This window comes from Lagenorhynchus albirostris, chromosome 11 (genome assembly GCF_949774975.1).
Source record: "Lagenorhynchus albirostris chromosome 11, mLagAlb1.1, whole genome shotgun sequence".
Lineage (NCBI taxonomy): Eukaryota > Metazoa > Chordata > Mammalia > Artiodactyla > Delphinidae > Lagenorhynchus > Lagenorhynchus albirostris.
Window position 1 is genome coordinate 96,805,242 of NC_083105.1, and position 14,136 is coordinate 96,819,377.

At 39.7% G+C, this 14,136-nt stretch overlaps 1 protein-coding gene across 2 annotated transcripts in view; it reads right to left on the minus strand.

The window, feature by feature from the left end:
* A2ML1 (alpha-2-macroglobulin like 1) overlaps nt 1-8,527 on the minus strand; it is a 42,498-nt gene extending 33,971 nt beyond the window's left edge. Inside the window, exons 1-4 of one of the 2 annotated variants that reach the window (XM_060166941.1) lie at nt 8,440-8,527; nt 7,770-7,953; nt 7,297-7,459; nt 6,520-6,572 (exon numbers count right to left, since the gene is read on the minus strand). In XM_060166941.1, coding sequence (XP_060022924.1) covers nt 6,520-6,572; nt 7,297-7,459; nt 7,770-7,953; nt 8,440-8,504 — 465 coding nt within the window. In that variant the 5' untranslated portion in view covers nt 8,505-8,527. Of the gene's footprint in view, nt 1-6,519; nt 6,573-7,296; nt 7,460-7,769; nt 7,954-8,439 lie in introns of those variants that run through there. The other variant, XM_060166942.1, reaches the window with a different exon arrangement.
* Nucleotides 8,528-14,136: the final 5,609 nt, after the last annotated feature.

The following is a 14,136-nucleotide window of genomic DNA, read 5'->3' on the forward strand; positions in this document are numbered from 1 at the left end:
ACAACTAGGCTTCCTCAAAAGTCAATATCATATTCCAGAATGCGGACATTCTATAAGTCATCTAGCCTGATCTCTCTCTCACCCTCTCTCTCTCAAAAAAAAAAAAAAAAATCAATCTAATAAGAAAATAAGGGGGATTTGTTTAGATTAAGAGAAATTTTTGAAATGTAACAATCAAATGTAATGCATGAATTTGATCAGATCATAGTTTGGAAAAAAAAACTCAGTTATTTGGAAAAATTAGAACTGAACATTAAATGATATTAAATAATTATTGTTAATTTTCTAAGGTGTTATAATAATATGATGATTATTTAAGATACACTTTTAAAAGATGCAGGCACCTAAATAAATAAAGCAAATATTAACAGATATAAAGGGAGGAATTGACAGTAACACAATAATAGTAGGGGACTTTAACACCCCATGTACATCAATGGACAGGTCATCCGGAAAGAAACTCAGTAGGGAAACAGTGGCTTTAAATGACTTATTAGACCAAATGAACATATATATGTTCATATGTATATGAACATATAGAGAGATATATTTATATATATATAATATAATATAGAACATTCTATCCAAAAGCAGCCAAATGCACATTCTTTTCAAGTGTACATTGAACATTATAGCATGATAGACACATGACAGGCCACAAAAAGAATCTCAATAAATTTAAGAAAACTGAAATCATATCAAGTATCTTTTTCAACCATGACACTATGAGACTAAAAATCAACTACAAGATAAAAACAGCAAAAAACATAAACCCATGGAGGTTAACCAACATGTTATTAGACAACCAACGGATCACTGAAAAAAATCAAAAAATAAAATACTTGGAGACAACAAAAACAAAAACACAATGATACAAAATCTATGGGATGCAGCAAAAGCAATTCTAAGAGGGAAGTTTATAGTAATACAAGCCTACCTCAGGAAATAAGAAAAATCTCAAAAAACCCCCACAACCCAACCTTATATCTAAAGGAACTAGAAAAGAAGAACAAACAGAACCCAAAGTTAGTGGAAGGAAATTATAAAGATCAGAGCAGAAATAAATGAAATAGAGGCAAAAAAAAAAAAAAAAAGAAAAGATCAATGAAACTAAGAGCCGATTCCTCAAAAAAGATAAACAAATTGATAAGCCTTTAGCCAGACTCATCAAGAAAAAAAAGAGAGGGCCCAAATTAATAAAACCAAAAATGAAAAAGGAGAAGTGACAATCAACACCTCAGAAATACAAAGGTTTGTAAGAGATTACCATGAATAATCACCCATCAATAAAATGGACAACCTAGAAGAAATGGACAAATTTCTAGAAATGTACAATCTCCCAAGACTAAACTGGAAGAAACAGAAAATATGAACAGACCAATTATCATTAATAAAATTGAATCAGTAATTTTTTAAAAACTCCCAACACACAGAAGTTCAGGACCAGATGGCTTCATAGATGACTTCTATCAAACGTTTAGAGAAGAGTTCTCAAACTATTCCAAAAAATTGCAGAGGAAGGAATGCTTTACAACTTATTCTATGAGGTCAGCATCACCCTGATAGCAAAATCAGACAAAGATATCACAAAAAAAGAAAATTAAAGGCCAATATCACTGATGAACATGGATGCAAAAAGCTTCAATAAAATGTTAGCAAACCAAATCCAACAGTACATTAAAAGGATCATACAACATGATCAAGTGGAATTTATCTTAAGGATGCAAGGGTGGTTCAATACCCACAAATCAATCAATGTGAAACACCAAACAAATTGAAGAATAAAAATCATGTGACCATCTCAACAGATACATAAAAAGCTTTTGACAAGATTAAACATCCATTTATAATTAAAAAAAAAAACTCTCAACAAAGTGGGTATACAGGGAACATACCTCAACATAATAAAGGCCATATATGACAAGCCCACAGCTAACATCATACTCAACAGTGAAAAGCTGAAAGCACTTCCTCTAAGATCAGGAGCAAGACATTGATTCCCAAAAAAGTAAAACTGTCATTGTTTATAGACAGCCTGATACTATACATAGAAAATCCTAAAGATGCCACCAAAAAAATAACTAAAACTCACCAATAAATTTGGTGAGGTTACAGATACAAAATTAATATACAGAAATCTGTTTCATTTCTACACACTATCAGAAAGAGAAATTAAGAAAATGATCCCAATTACAATCACATCAAAAAGAATAAAATACCTAGGAGTAAATCTGAGGAAGTAAAAGACCAGTACTCAGAAAACTATAAGACACTGATGAAAGAAATTGAAGATGATACAAACAATGGAAAGATATAACATGTTCATGGATTGGAAGAATTAATATTGTTAAAATGACCATACTACCCAAGGCAATCTACAGACTCAATGCAATCCCTATCAAAATACCAATGGCATTTTTCACAGAACTAGAATAAATAATTCTAAACTTTGTATGGAAACACAATAGAGGCCAAATAGCCAAAACAATCTTGAGAAAGAAGAACAAAGCTGCAGTCATCATGCTCCCTGATTTCAAACTATACTACAAACCTATAGTAATCAAAATGGTATGGTACTGGCACAAAACCAGATACATAGATCAATGGAATAGAATAGAGAGCCCAGAAATGAGCCCACACATATATGGGCAATTAATCTACAACAAAGGAGGTAAGAATATATAATGGGGAAAAGACATCCTCTTCAAGAAATGGCACTGGGAAAGCTGGACAGCTACATGCAAAAGAATCAAAGTGGTCTACTCTCTCACACCATACACAAAAATAAATTCAAAATGGATTAAAGACTTAAATGTTAAACCTGAAACCATAAAAATTTTAGAAGAAAACATAGGCAGTAAACTCTTTGACATTGGTCTTAGTAATTATTTTTTGGATATGTCTCCTCAGGTAGGGGAAGAAAAAGCAAAAAATGTTTAATGGCACTACATCAAACTAAAAAGCTTTTTCACAGTGAAGGAAACTATCAACAAAATGAAAAGGCTGCCTACTGAATGGGAGAAGATATTTACAAATGATATATCTGATAAAGGGATAATATCCAAAATATACAAAGATTTCATACAACTCAACATCAAAAAAAGCAACCTAATTAAAAAAAAAAAGGGCAGGACTTCCCTGGTGGCGCAGTGGTTAAGAATCCACCTGCCAATGCAGGGGACACGGATTCAAGCCCTGGTCTGGGAAGATCCAACATGCCACAGATCAACTAAGCCCATGTGCCACAACTACTGAACCTGTGCTCTAGAGCCCGCGAGCCACAACTACTGAGTCCACGCACTGCAACTACTGAAGCCTGCATGCCTAGAGCCCGTGCTCCACAACAAGAGAAGCCACCGCAATGAGAAGCCCATGCAGTGCAACAAAGAGTAGCCCGTTCGCCACAACTAGAGAAAGCCCACGCAGCAATGAAGACCCAATGCAACCAAAAAATTTTAAAAAGAAGATGTAATATATATATATATATATATATATATATATATATATAATGGAATATTACTCAGCCATAAAAAAAATGAAATCTTGCCATTTGCAACAACATGGATGGACCTAGAGGGCATTATACTAAGTGAAATAAGCCAGACAGAGAAAGACAAATACTGTATGATTTCACATATATGTGAAATCTAAAAAACAAAACAAATGAACAAGCATAACAAAACAGAAACAGAGTCATAGATACAGAGAACAAACTGGTGGTTGTCAGAGGGGTGTGGGGTGCAGAAAGGAAAGAAATAGTTGAGGGTGATTAAGAGGTGCAAATTTCCAGCTGCAAAATAAATGAGTCATGGGTATGAAATGCACGGTGTGGGGAGTATAGTCCAAATCTATGTAATATTTTTGTAGGGTGACAGATGACAACTGGACTTATGGAGATCAGTTTGAAATGTTTAGCAATATCAAATCATTATGTGATGTAACAGGTCCTAACATAGTGTTGTAGGTCAATTATACTTAAAAAATAAACAAACTCAGAGAAAAAGATCAGATTTGGGAATTCCCTGCGGTACATGATTAGGACTTGGCGCTTTCACTGCCGAAGGCCCAGGTTCAATCCTTGGTCAGGGAACTAAGATCCTGCAAGCCATGAGGCCTGGCAAAGAAAAAGATCAGATTTTTTGCTACCAAGTCAGGGGATGGGGGGATGGGGAATTGGATGAAGACGGTCAAAAGGTACAAACTCCCGGGCTTCCCTGGTGGCGCAGTGGTTGAGAGTCCGCCTGCTGATGCAGGGGACACGGGTTCGTGTCCTGGTCCAGGACTATCCCACATGCCGCGGAGCGGCTGGGCCTGTGAGCCATGGCCGCTGAGCCTGCACGTCTGGAGCCTGTGCCCCGCAACGGGAGAGGCCACAACAGTGAGAGGCCCGCGTACCACAAAAAAAAAAAAAGGTACAAACTTCCAGTTACAGGAGACATAAGTACTAGGGGTATAATATATAACCTGATAAATATAATTCACACTGCTGCATGTTATATATAGAAGTTGCTAAGAGATTAAATCCTAAGAGTTCTCATCACAAGGAAAATTTTTTTCTACTTCCTTAATTTTGTATCTATATGAAATGATAGATGTTCACTAACCTTATTGTGATACAGTACTGTATCATACAGTACTGTATGCCAATTATATCTCAATAAAACTGGAAAGTAAAAAACAGTTATCTCAGGTAATAGCTCTCTTTCTGGCCCAATCCCACACATACACACACACCCCCCCCATTTACATTCTTTTAGGCATTTAAGAAAGAAGTAAAAGTTTCTCCTGACTCTCTGGGACCTTGATTGCCTTCAGCTCAAAATAATCCACATGCTAAAGTGGCACATTTAGGGTGGCAGTTAAGGGGTGGGGAGAATATTCTGCCCTCCTTCCTTAAGGGAAGAATAGGACATGTACAAACCGGGCTCTTTATACAATAAGGAGGCAAGTATCACTGAGATTACTGTGGACTGCTATAAATTCTACAAAAAAACACAACAAACAAAAGAAACCAGTTCCTCAGATAGCAAAGTACTTTTCTCACACAGGGAGTCAAGAAGCAGATTTGGACACCAGTCAGGCAGAAGCAGTCTCTGGAAGGAAACAAGTGTTCCACTAGGAAGATAGCATTTGCACTGGAAGCTGCCTGAGGTTTCTGAATAAATGGGTGTAGCAACCAAGTTAGATAGAATCAGTTAGTATCATGTATGCTTCAGTTGCTTGAGGATAAAATCCTGAACTTTGTAAACTCACAATTTTTGTCACTCTGTTACCGAGTAAAAAAATGTTTAGTTAATTTCAGTGTTTCATTTGGAGTTTCAAATTCAGTGTTTCAAATTTTCAGTATTTCAAGTTGGACCTTGGAGCAGGGGCTGACTAAAGAAATGGTGTGAGGAGGAAGGAGTAATTTGACAACAGAAATAGAGCATAGCTATGGAAATCAGAGCACCCCTCAGCAATTCGGCTCAATTTGAGCATAGGAAAGATAATGTAAGAGGGGTAGCTAATGAGATCAACCTCCAGGGGGCAGTAGAGTCTAAAATAACTGGCTGTGGCTACACTTTAACCCTTGCATACCCTCTTTTCAGCTCTGGAATCAACACTCTGTTTAAGAAGTAAGTACTTAATATTACACCCAACTGATAAAGAATACAGCTGATACGAAGAAGAAACTGAAAAGAATTCTAAATCAGGAAAGAAAGTAGTGGTTGGAGGAGGCTACCAATTAATAATAAGCTTATAGCTTCCCTGTGCACTGGGAAAGGAAACAGCAGTTCTGAAAACATGGAGATGGAAATATAAGTAATGCTTTCTCCAAAATTATCTTTTAAATTTCCATTTGAATACATGGGCTGTAACTGAAGGAAAAAGAAGACAGCCAGGAGTGTCTGAGAGGTCTTTCAAAAGCACTTAGAAATGACACAAGAAAAAAAAAATTGAGAGCAAACCTATCATAAGGCTAATGATTCTAGCGATCAGGTAGTTCAAGGAAAATTTAAGTATTCACCAAATGTTACCACATTTTTACCTTTGGCAACAGAACTTTACCTTAAAAGAATTGTCTGCTCTATAAATTACCTTGCCTCATAGCAAAAAAAAAAAAAAAAAAAAAGATGGTGGGGGTGGATATTCTTATTTCTTCTGTTAAATACACTCCTGAATTATTTCTTAGTATTTGAACTGCAAAGCCACTAGGTGTCACTCCTGGAAGGAAAGTCTTGAAGTTTGCAAGAAACTCTTTTAAAAACAGCAGCAAATGGAACCGTCTCTCAGGAATGTTAACCTAATTGATGTTCTCAGCTATCAAACATGTCAGCTAGATGCCTCTGCATGTTTTCAGGCAGACAAGGGCGGGGACGATTTGGATGTGTGCCCGGAGTCTAGAACTCCAGTTCCCACAAGCGTTCTGCACCTAGAGGGCCTCCCCACCCCGGAAAGAATCTCTTCTCTTCTCTCTTCTCTCTCAGTCAGCCCTACCCCTTTCCCTTTCCCTGTCCCTCTTCCCAACTAAATTCTCACCTGGTCATTCACTGGAACAAAGTTGCTGGTGAGGGTGACGATGCGAAAATGCACTAGAAGGAAACAGGCATCATTAGCAAAGGAGATTTTTTTCCCCTCTCAGAATCTTTCTTTCTTCTACCCTTTCTGCTTCCTCACACATACTTCTTAGTCAGCAAAATCCCATCAGGTTTTACTTTTGTAATAAAACCTAGTCTGACAGAGAGCTCACACCCCAAACGGTTTTTCTTCCTGGCTCCTGACTGTGAAACCTCAGAATGGAATCCCCTTCTAAGGCAGAAGGAACAAATACGAATCACAGGGCTCCGGCCAAATGCCCTTGATGATGCTCTCTGATTTGTACACAAGCAGCTTGCTGTGAGAACCAAGGATCCAGTTACACCTGCCAAATTCCATTCCAAGAGAAATGTGTATTTTGTTTTATTTTATTTATTGACTTATTTGTGGTTTTGGCTGCACCACTCGGCTTGTGGAATCTTAGTCCCCCGACCAGAGATCAAACCCAGGCCCACAGCAGTGAAAGCACCGGGTCCTAATCACTGGACCACCGGGGGACTTCCCTGTATTTTGTTTTAGATACACACACACAGTAGCAACTCCACCAACTAGTCTTTTGCGTTTGTAGTACTGCATGTATTCAACACCCATAACCCTTCATCCCTCCAGACCCCCCTCTCTTCCTTGGTCCACCGGCCTGCCACCAACCCACAAAGCCCCTCTACCGATGGGTGCAGCTGTTCCCAGGCTTTTGTCTCATCCCATCTGTGTGCCTCTTACCTTGCTGCCCTGGGTTATAGACAGGTTTGTCTGTTTGTATAAAGATGCCATTCTGCTGCCTCTGAATTAGAACCCTTTTCTTCTCCTCAAAGTTGATTTTATTTCCAGTTCCTCTCACCCGGACCGTGGCTACTTCTTCTGTGCCACCAGAAGGAAGTGGTACCTGGCCAAGACAAGGGAGCTCTGGGAAGGAGTAGGAGACTGGGGGAACAGAATCAACCCGTCTCAACCCAAGAGGGAGAATCAAAGGAAAGAAATGAGTTAGATAGGGGTAGCAAGGGTAGAGCCATTAAAAAGTTGCCAGAGGATAATATCAGAAGTTATGTCCAGGAATTGAAGTTTAGGAGAGATAGGTTTAAAGGCCATGGCAAGAGTAAAATTACAGAAAACATACTTAAAGAGAAATTATAGTGAATACCCAGGAAGGAGAATAGGAAAGTTGAGGACTACAGTTGGGCTAAGCCTGTACTTACTGAAAAGGACTTGCAATGCAAGAGCTTCGTCTCCGATCCAGAATGTGTTAGCAATGTGTGGGTCTTGCCCTTGGTCTCCAGACTGATAGTAAATTTTACATCATCGTACCCAGGGCTCAGATCCAAACAAACCTTCTGAGTAGAAGGGAACTTAAGAAGAGCTGGTAATGTCACCAGGTAGTTTCTGTTGAAGAAGCAAAAGGATTTCAGGGCAGTAATGATACATCTATTTAATACAAAATTAATCCCTCTCCTGAGCACTCAGCATATAGCAATGAATTAAACAGACCAAGCCCCTGTCTTTATGAGCCTTATTTTCTATAAGGGAGAAGCAGAAAAGTAACAAATAACTCAGTTTACAGCCTTAAACCTCCCACCAGTAGACCATCATTGAGAACCTGGACCTAGGGTACCACGGAGGAAATTAGTTCTCCTACAGAGAACAGGGTACTAGGAGGCTACTATATTTTAATATCATTTTTTTTTTAAGTTTCTTCCTGTCATCTTACCTTTTCTCTCTGGGTAAAGGAAAAGTGAAACCAAAGAAAGGAAAAGATGAGAAGGAAATTAAAATAAACCAGAGGTTATCTCCTGTTCCCCATAGTTATATTTGAGAAGGATAGACAAAGAAGCCGCCTGCCCTAAATCAACGCTGACACCAGCCACTTACAGGGGGCGTCTTTCTGCCATGGCTGGCAATAAGGCCAATATTCCTAAAAGGAGTTGAGCCCACATCTTTGCGGGTGGGACAGATTCCCCAGGACCAGGAACCAGAGGTCTGCTCACCCACTGTGGCATATATATGGAGCTATGGCTGATGCCGCAGCCAATCACCTTTTGGGGCCTCAGGCAGAGGTGGTATACCAGGGTAGGGCTTCTATTCACTTCCTCAAATTTATTTCTCCCTGAAACATTCACACTGGCTCAGTCAGTCTATAAAACCTGTTTGGGGGGAAAAAAAACATGCTGAGTATTCATAGCGGTAAAACTCTAAGAACAAGTTTTAGATCCTTCCCTTTTTTCTGGCTTTATTCCAAATTCCCATCCCCATTGGATCTTTTTTTCTCTTTTTATTATTCTATTAAGACTTATTTGGGGGACTTCGCTGGTGGTACAGTGATTAGGAGTCCGCCTGCCAATGCGGGGGACACGGGTTCGAGCCCTGGTCTGGGACGATCCCACATGCCACGGAGCAACTGGGCCCGTGAGCCACAACTACTGAGCCTGCGCGTCTGGAGCCTGTGCTCCGCAACGAGAGGCCGCGACAGTGAGAGGCCCACGCACCGCGATGAAGAGTGGCCCCCGCTCACCGCAACTAGAGAAAGCCCTCGCACAGAAACGAAGACCCAACACAGCCAAAAACAAATAAATTTTTTAAAAAAACAAAAAACTCACTCACTTAAAAAAAAAAAAAGACATATTTGGGAGCACAGGAATGGGAGCAGTATCAATACAAAAGTATACATTTATCTAACTGGGAATTTTTAAAATTAATAATAAGTATTATTGTGACTGTATGGAAATAGGAACATATAAACTCATAGAAGAAATACAAAGTGGACAATCTTTAAGGGCAGTTTCACAATACACATCAAAAGCCTTTCAGATTTGCATATTCTCTGACTCCTATTCTGGGAATGTATTTTTATGGGGAATGACAGCAGGCACGTACACAGAAAACGTGTCCACTCTGAGTTTCTTCCCATTGTTCTTTATAATGGCAATTCCTGAAAGCCACCTAAAGTACAAATTAGTGAGGATACTTTCTAGGACCAATGACCAACCCAAATCAAGCCAACTTAAACAAAAAAGAGTTTTGAATAACTGGAGAGGATCAGACATAAAGAAAGAACTGAACCAGAGAAACTCTGAAAACTTTATGACCTGGAATTAGAGACTTGATCCTGCCAGGACTCATTTTCCCCCCCAATCTTTCTGTCTTATTTGTTCATCTCCTGCCGCACATAGGATTTCCTTCAAGTGGTGGGAAAGATGGCAGCTGTGAGTCCTCAATCCAGAATCTCCAGCTCTAGGATCCCAGTAGATAAAAATTTTCATCTAAGTTATAGAAATTTCTGAAGATTTTGTTCCTCCTTTCACATGCTCACTTCTGAATCAATCATTGTAGCCAGGCTACTATGACTGGGAGTTCCTGGGTCATTCTGAGGCCTTAGTGATAGGCTACTGTGATTGATAGCCCCATAGAGCCACATGGAATTGGGGAGGAAAAATTCTCTAAAGAAAGAAGTGTTGTGGACTTCCCTGGTGGTCTGGTGGGTAAGACTCCACGCTCCCATTGCAGGGGGCCCGGGTTCAATCCCTGGTCGGGGAACTAGATCCCACATGCATGCCACAACTAAGAGTTCGAATGCTTCAACTAAAAGATCCTGTGTACCACAACTAAGACCCGGTGCAGCCGGAAGGAAGGAAGGAAGGAGGGAGAGAGGAAGGGAGGGAGGGAGGGAGAGAGGAAGGGAGGAAGGAAGAGAATCACAGTTTGAAAAAAAGGAAGCGGGGCTTCCCTGGTGGCGCAGTGGTTGAGAGTCCGCCTGCCGATGCAGGGAACACGGGTTCGTGCCCCCGTCCGGGAGGATCCCACATGCCGCGGAGCGGCTGGGCCCGTGAGCCATGGCCGCTGAGCCTGCGCGTCCGGAGCCTGTGCTCCGTAACGGGAGAGGCCACAACAGTGAGAGGCCCGCGCACCGCTAAAAAAAAAAAAAAAAGAAAAGAAACTAAGGCTCAGAGATGTTTAATAAGAGCTAATGAGAGTCAGAGCCAAGGGTTGATTATGTGAATAAAAGTTGAATTAAACAATAAAAAATTAAAAAAATAAATAAATAAAGGAAGAAAGAAGTGAGTTGGGGTAAAGATGCTGGGAAAATAAAACATTAAGTCTATTACAATGCCCCATAATATGAGCTTGGTTGAATAAACTGCCGTATTAATACAAAGCAATTCTATTCAGGCATTTAAAGTAATGTTTTCAGGACAAAAGGAATCGTTTGCAATACTAACTGAAGGGGTGGGGGGAGGAAATATGATAGAAAACAATTTTTAGGAATTTCCACTTCCTTTATAGATGTAAAAAACTGGAGAGAGCATTGCTCTCTCCCTGGCAGTGAGGAAAAGCCAGACAAACTGCAAAATCACAACTTTTCTTGAACCAAAAAGTTGAATCTGAGAGCTGAGTCAAGGCTGCCGCTCAACTAAGTAGCCTGCAATCTAAGGAGACACAGTTCCTCCAGAGCAGAGACTGGATGTGCGGACTGTCTCATCTGTACCAGAACATGGGAAGTATTGGGGCCGTCAGAGAAGCAGATAAGAAGAATACAGCTAAAGTTTTAATGAACTACTAAAGGCCTGTGTGGGCTTGAGCAACTACCAACAAAACCTCTGTATGCCACAGAGGCAAGGGAAGTTTGTTGTTACTCACGGGTTCTTTTCCAAGACCTTGACCAGGTGCTCACAAGAAAGACCAGGAGAGGATGACAGACTAAATTAAGCCTCTCTTAGTAGTACAGGCAGAGTGGACAATATTCTCTATCACTGCAGGAAAGGGCCCAGATGCCCATACTCTTCTCTCAAAAGTCTCAAGCCTCTGGGGGGGAGCAGCAAATACTGTTGCCCCCATTTTTGCACAGGTAAAAACCCATTGTTGCCAAGAAAAGGATAGAAGGAAAAAAATTCTACCCTGGGGGAGGGAAAAGAAACAGTCCTCAGTCAAGAGTTCTAGGCCAGTATTTTCAGAGGTCTCCTGAAACTGAAGGAGGGGCAAAAAAAAAAAAAAAGTATCGCAAAAAAAAAAAAATGCTGAAAATAAAAACTATGGTATCAGAGATGAGCAGCTCCTCCTAAAGGCGCATTACTAAACCTGACACAGCTAAGGAAATAATAAACCAATATCTACCTTGAAGATAGGTCATTAGGATTACCTAAACTGAAACATCAAGAGAAAAGAGGAGAAAGAAATAGAACAGAGTATCCAAGAGCTGTGGGACAATATCAAATGGTTTAATGTACAAGTTATTAGAATCCTAGAAGAGAGAAAGAACAAGCAGAAGAAATGTCTGAAGAGATAACACATGAGAGTTTTCCAAAAGTAATGCAAAACATCAAACAATAGATCCAGGAATCATAGAGAAGTCCAAGCAGGATAAATGCTAAAATAAAACACACCTAATCCATCATGTTCAAACTTCTCTAAACCAGAGATAAATAGGGAGTCTTGGAGGTGGCCAGAGAATAAAAGACACATTATATATATATATATAAAAAAAAAGAATTACAGCAAACTCCTCATGAAAAACAATATTATCCAGAAGACAGTGGATTGACATCTTTAAAGTACTAAAAGGAGGGGGAAAAAAATGGAAATCAGCATTCTGTACCCAGCAAAAATATCTTTCAATAATGAAAGGGATAAAGAGTTTTTCAGACAAACAAAAGCTGAGAGAATTTATTGCCAGCAGATCTATGCTACAAGCAATATTAAAGGGAGTTCTTAATTAAGTTAGAAGATAAAACAGGGGTTGACAAACTATGGCCTGTTGGTCATATCCAGCCTTTCACGGGTTTTGTAAATAAAGTTTTATTGGAGCACAGTAATATTCATTTGTTTACATATTATCAGTGTCTATTTTGTGCTATAGTAGATTTGCGGGATTATTAGAAACTATGTGGTAATGCAAAGCCTGCATTATGTACTATCTGATTATCTACAGAAAAAAGTAAATGCCGACCCCTGGAATAACACACCATACAGAAACTGCACAAATAAATGAAGATCTCTGGAAATTATATCAAATAAAATATAAAAGGCATTTAAATCAATTTTCAATCACTCTAAAAGATAAATGACTGCCTAAAGCAAAAATATAATTCATTCTGAGCTGCAATGTAGAGGTAGTGTTCTACATGTCAAAACAAAGGAACTGAAAAATGAAGAAAGAAAGTTTGTAGAACCTGCTTAGCATACTTCCTTTGGCACCTTTTCCTTCTCTCCTCCTACTTTGAATTTTCTGCTTCTAAATTTTTCCTCTCTTCTTCCCTTTGTAACATGTTCAGGGCCCACCACTACACATGTCTACTTCTCACAGCTTTTCTAAAATCACAGAAATACACCTTCATTCTCTTCAGCCAAGAATCTTCTTTTACCCTGGCCCTTTGATTTTAGTTTATAAGATTTTTTAACTTTGGGATTCTGCTGAACATTTTCCAACCATGTGGATCTAAAAGAGAAGTGAGAATGGAGACAAGTATGGTTCCAGCTATGCACGTCCAATAATATATTAGCTATGCAATGAAAAAATAGTAATACCTAAGTTAGGGAGGGGTGCTTATTTACATGACATGTATTTAACTTGGATACCTAGGAAGTTAACTTCACTGCTAAGGGAGATTTAAAACATCTATTTACTGCTCCAGCAACCATAAGACACCATCTTGCAGAAGAAAGATAATTGTACAAAGAATCTGTACAGAGGATGCCATTTATTAGTTGTGTGACCCATGACAAGTTGTTAACCTCTCTGTGCTTTTGTTTATTCATCTACAAAATGAGAACAATAATAGCACCTATATTATAGAGTTGGTATAAAAATCAAATGACTTGATGAATGGGAAGTGCCTAGCACAGTGTCTGGCACACAGTAAGCTTTCTGCAAATTTTGCTTTAGTATTATTAAAAATTATGATGGAGCACCCTTTTGTAGGGTTAGCAACTTTCAAGCAATTAACATTTTGAAGAGTAAAATAAGGCAAGATCTGTGGACTTGTGACATAACAATGTGAATACACCGAACTCTGTACGCTTAGAAATTGTGAAGAGGATACTTTTTTTTTTTTTTTTTTTTTTTTTTTTGCGGTACGCGGGCCTCTCACCCTTGTGGCCTCTCCCGTTGCGGAGCACAGGCTCCGGACGCGCAGGCTCAGCGGCCATGGCTCACGGGCCCAGCCGCTCCGCGGCATGTGGGATCTTCCTGGACCGGGGCACGAACCCGCGTCCCTTGCATCGGCAGGCGGACTCTCAACCACTGCGCCACCAGGGAAGCCCAAGGGTACATTTTATATTATGTGTTTTAATGCAATTAAAAATTAAAATATAATAATTGATAATCAATAAAGATCTGGAGGTTGGAAAAAATAGGACAAATTAAATTAGTTCTAGTATTTCTTAAATTAAAAAACTTGCAGGCTTCCCTGGTGGCGCAGTGGTTGAGAATCTGCCTGCCAACGCAGAGGACACGGGTTCGAGCCCTGGTCTGGGAAGGTCCCACATGCCACGGAGCGGCTAGGCCCTTGAGCCACACTACTGAGCCTGCGCGTCTGGAGCTTGTGCTCCACAACAAGAGAGGCCGCGACAGGGAGA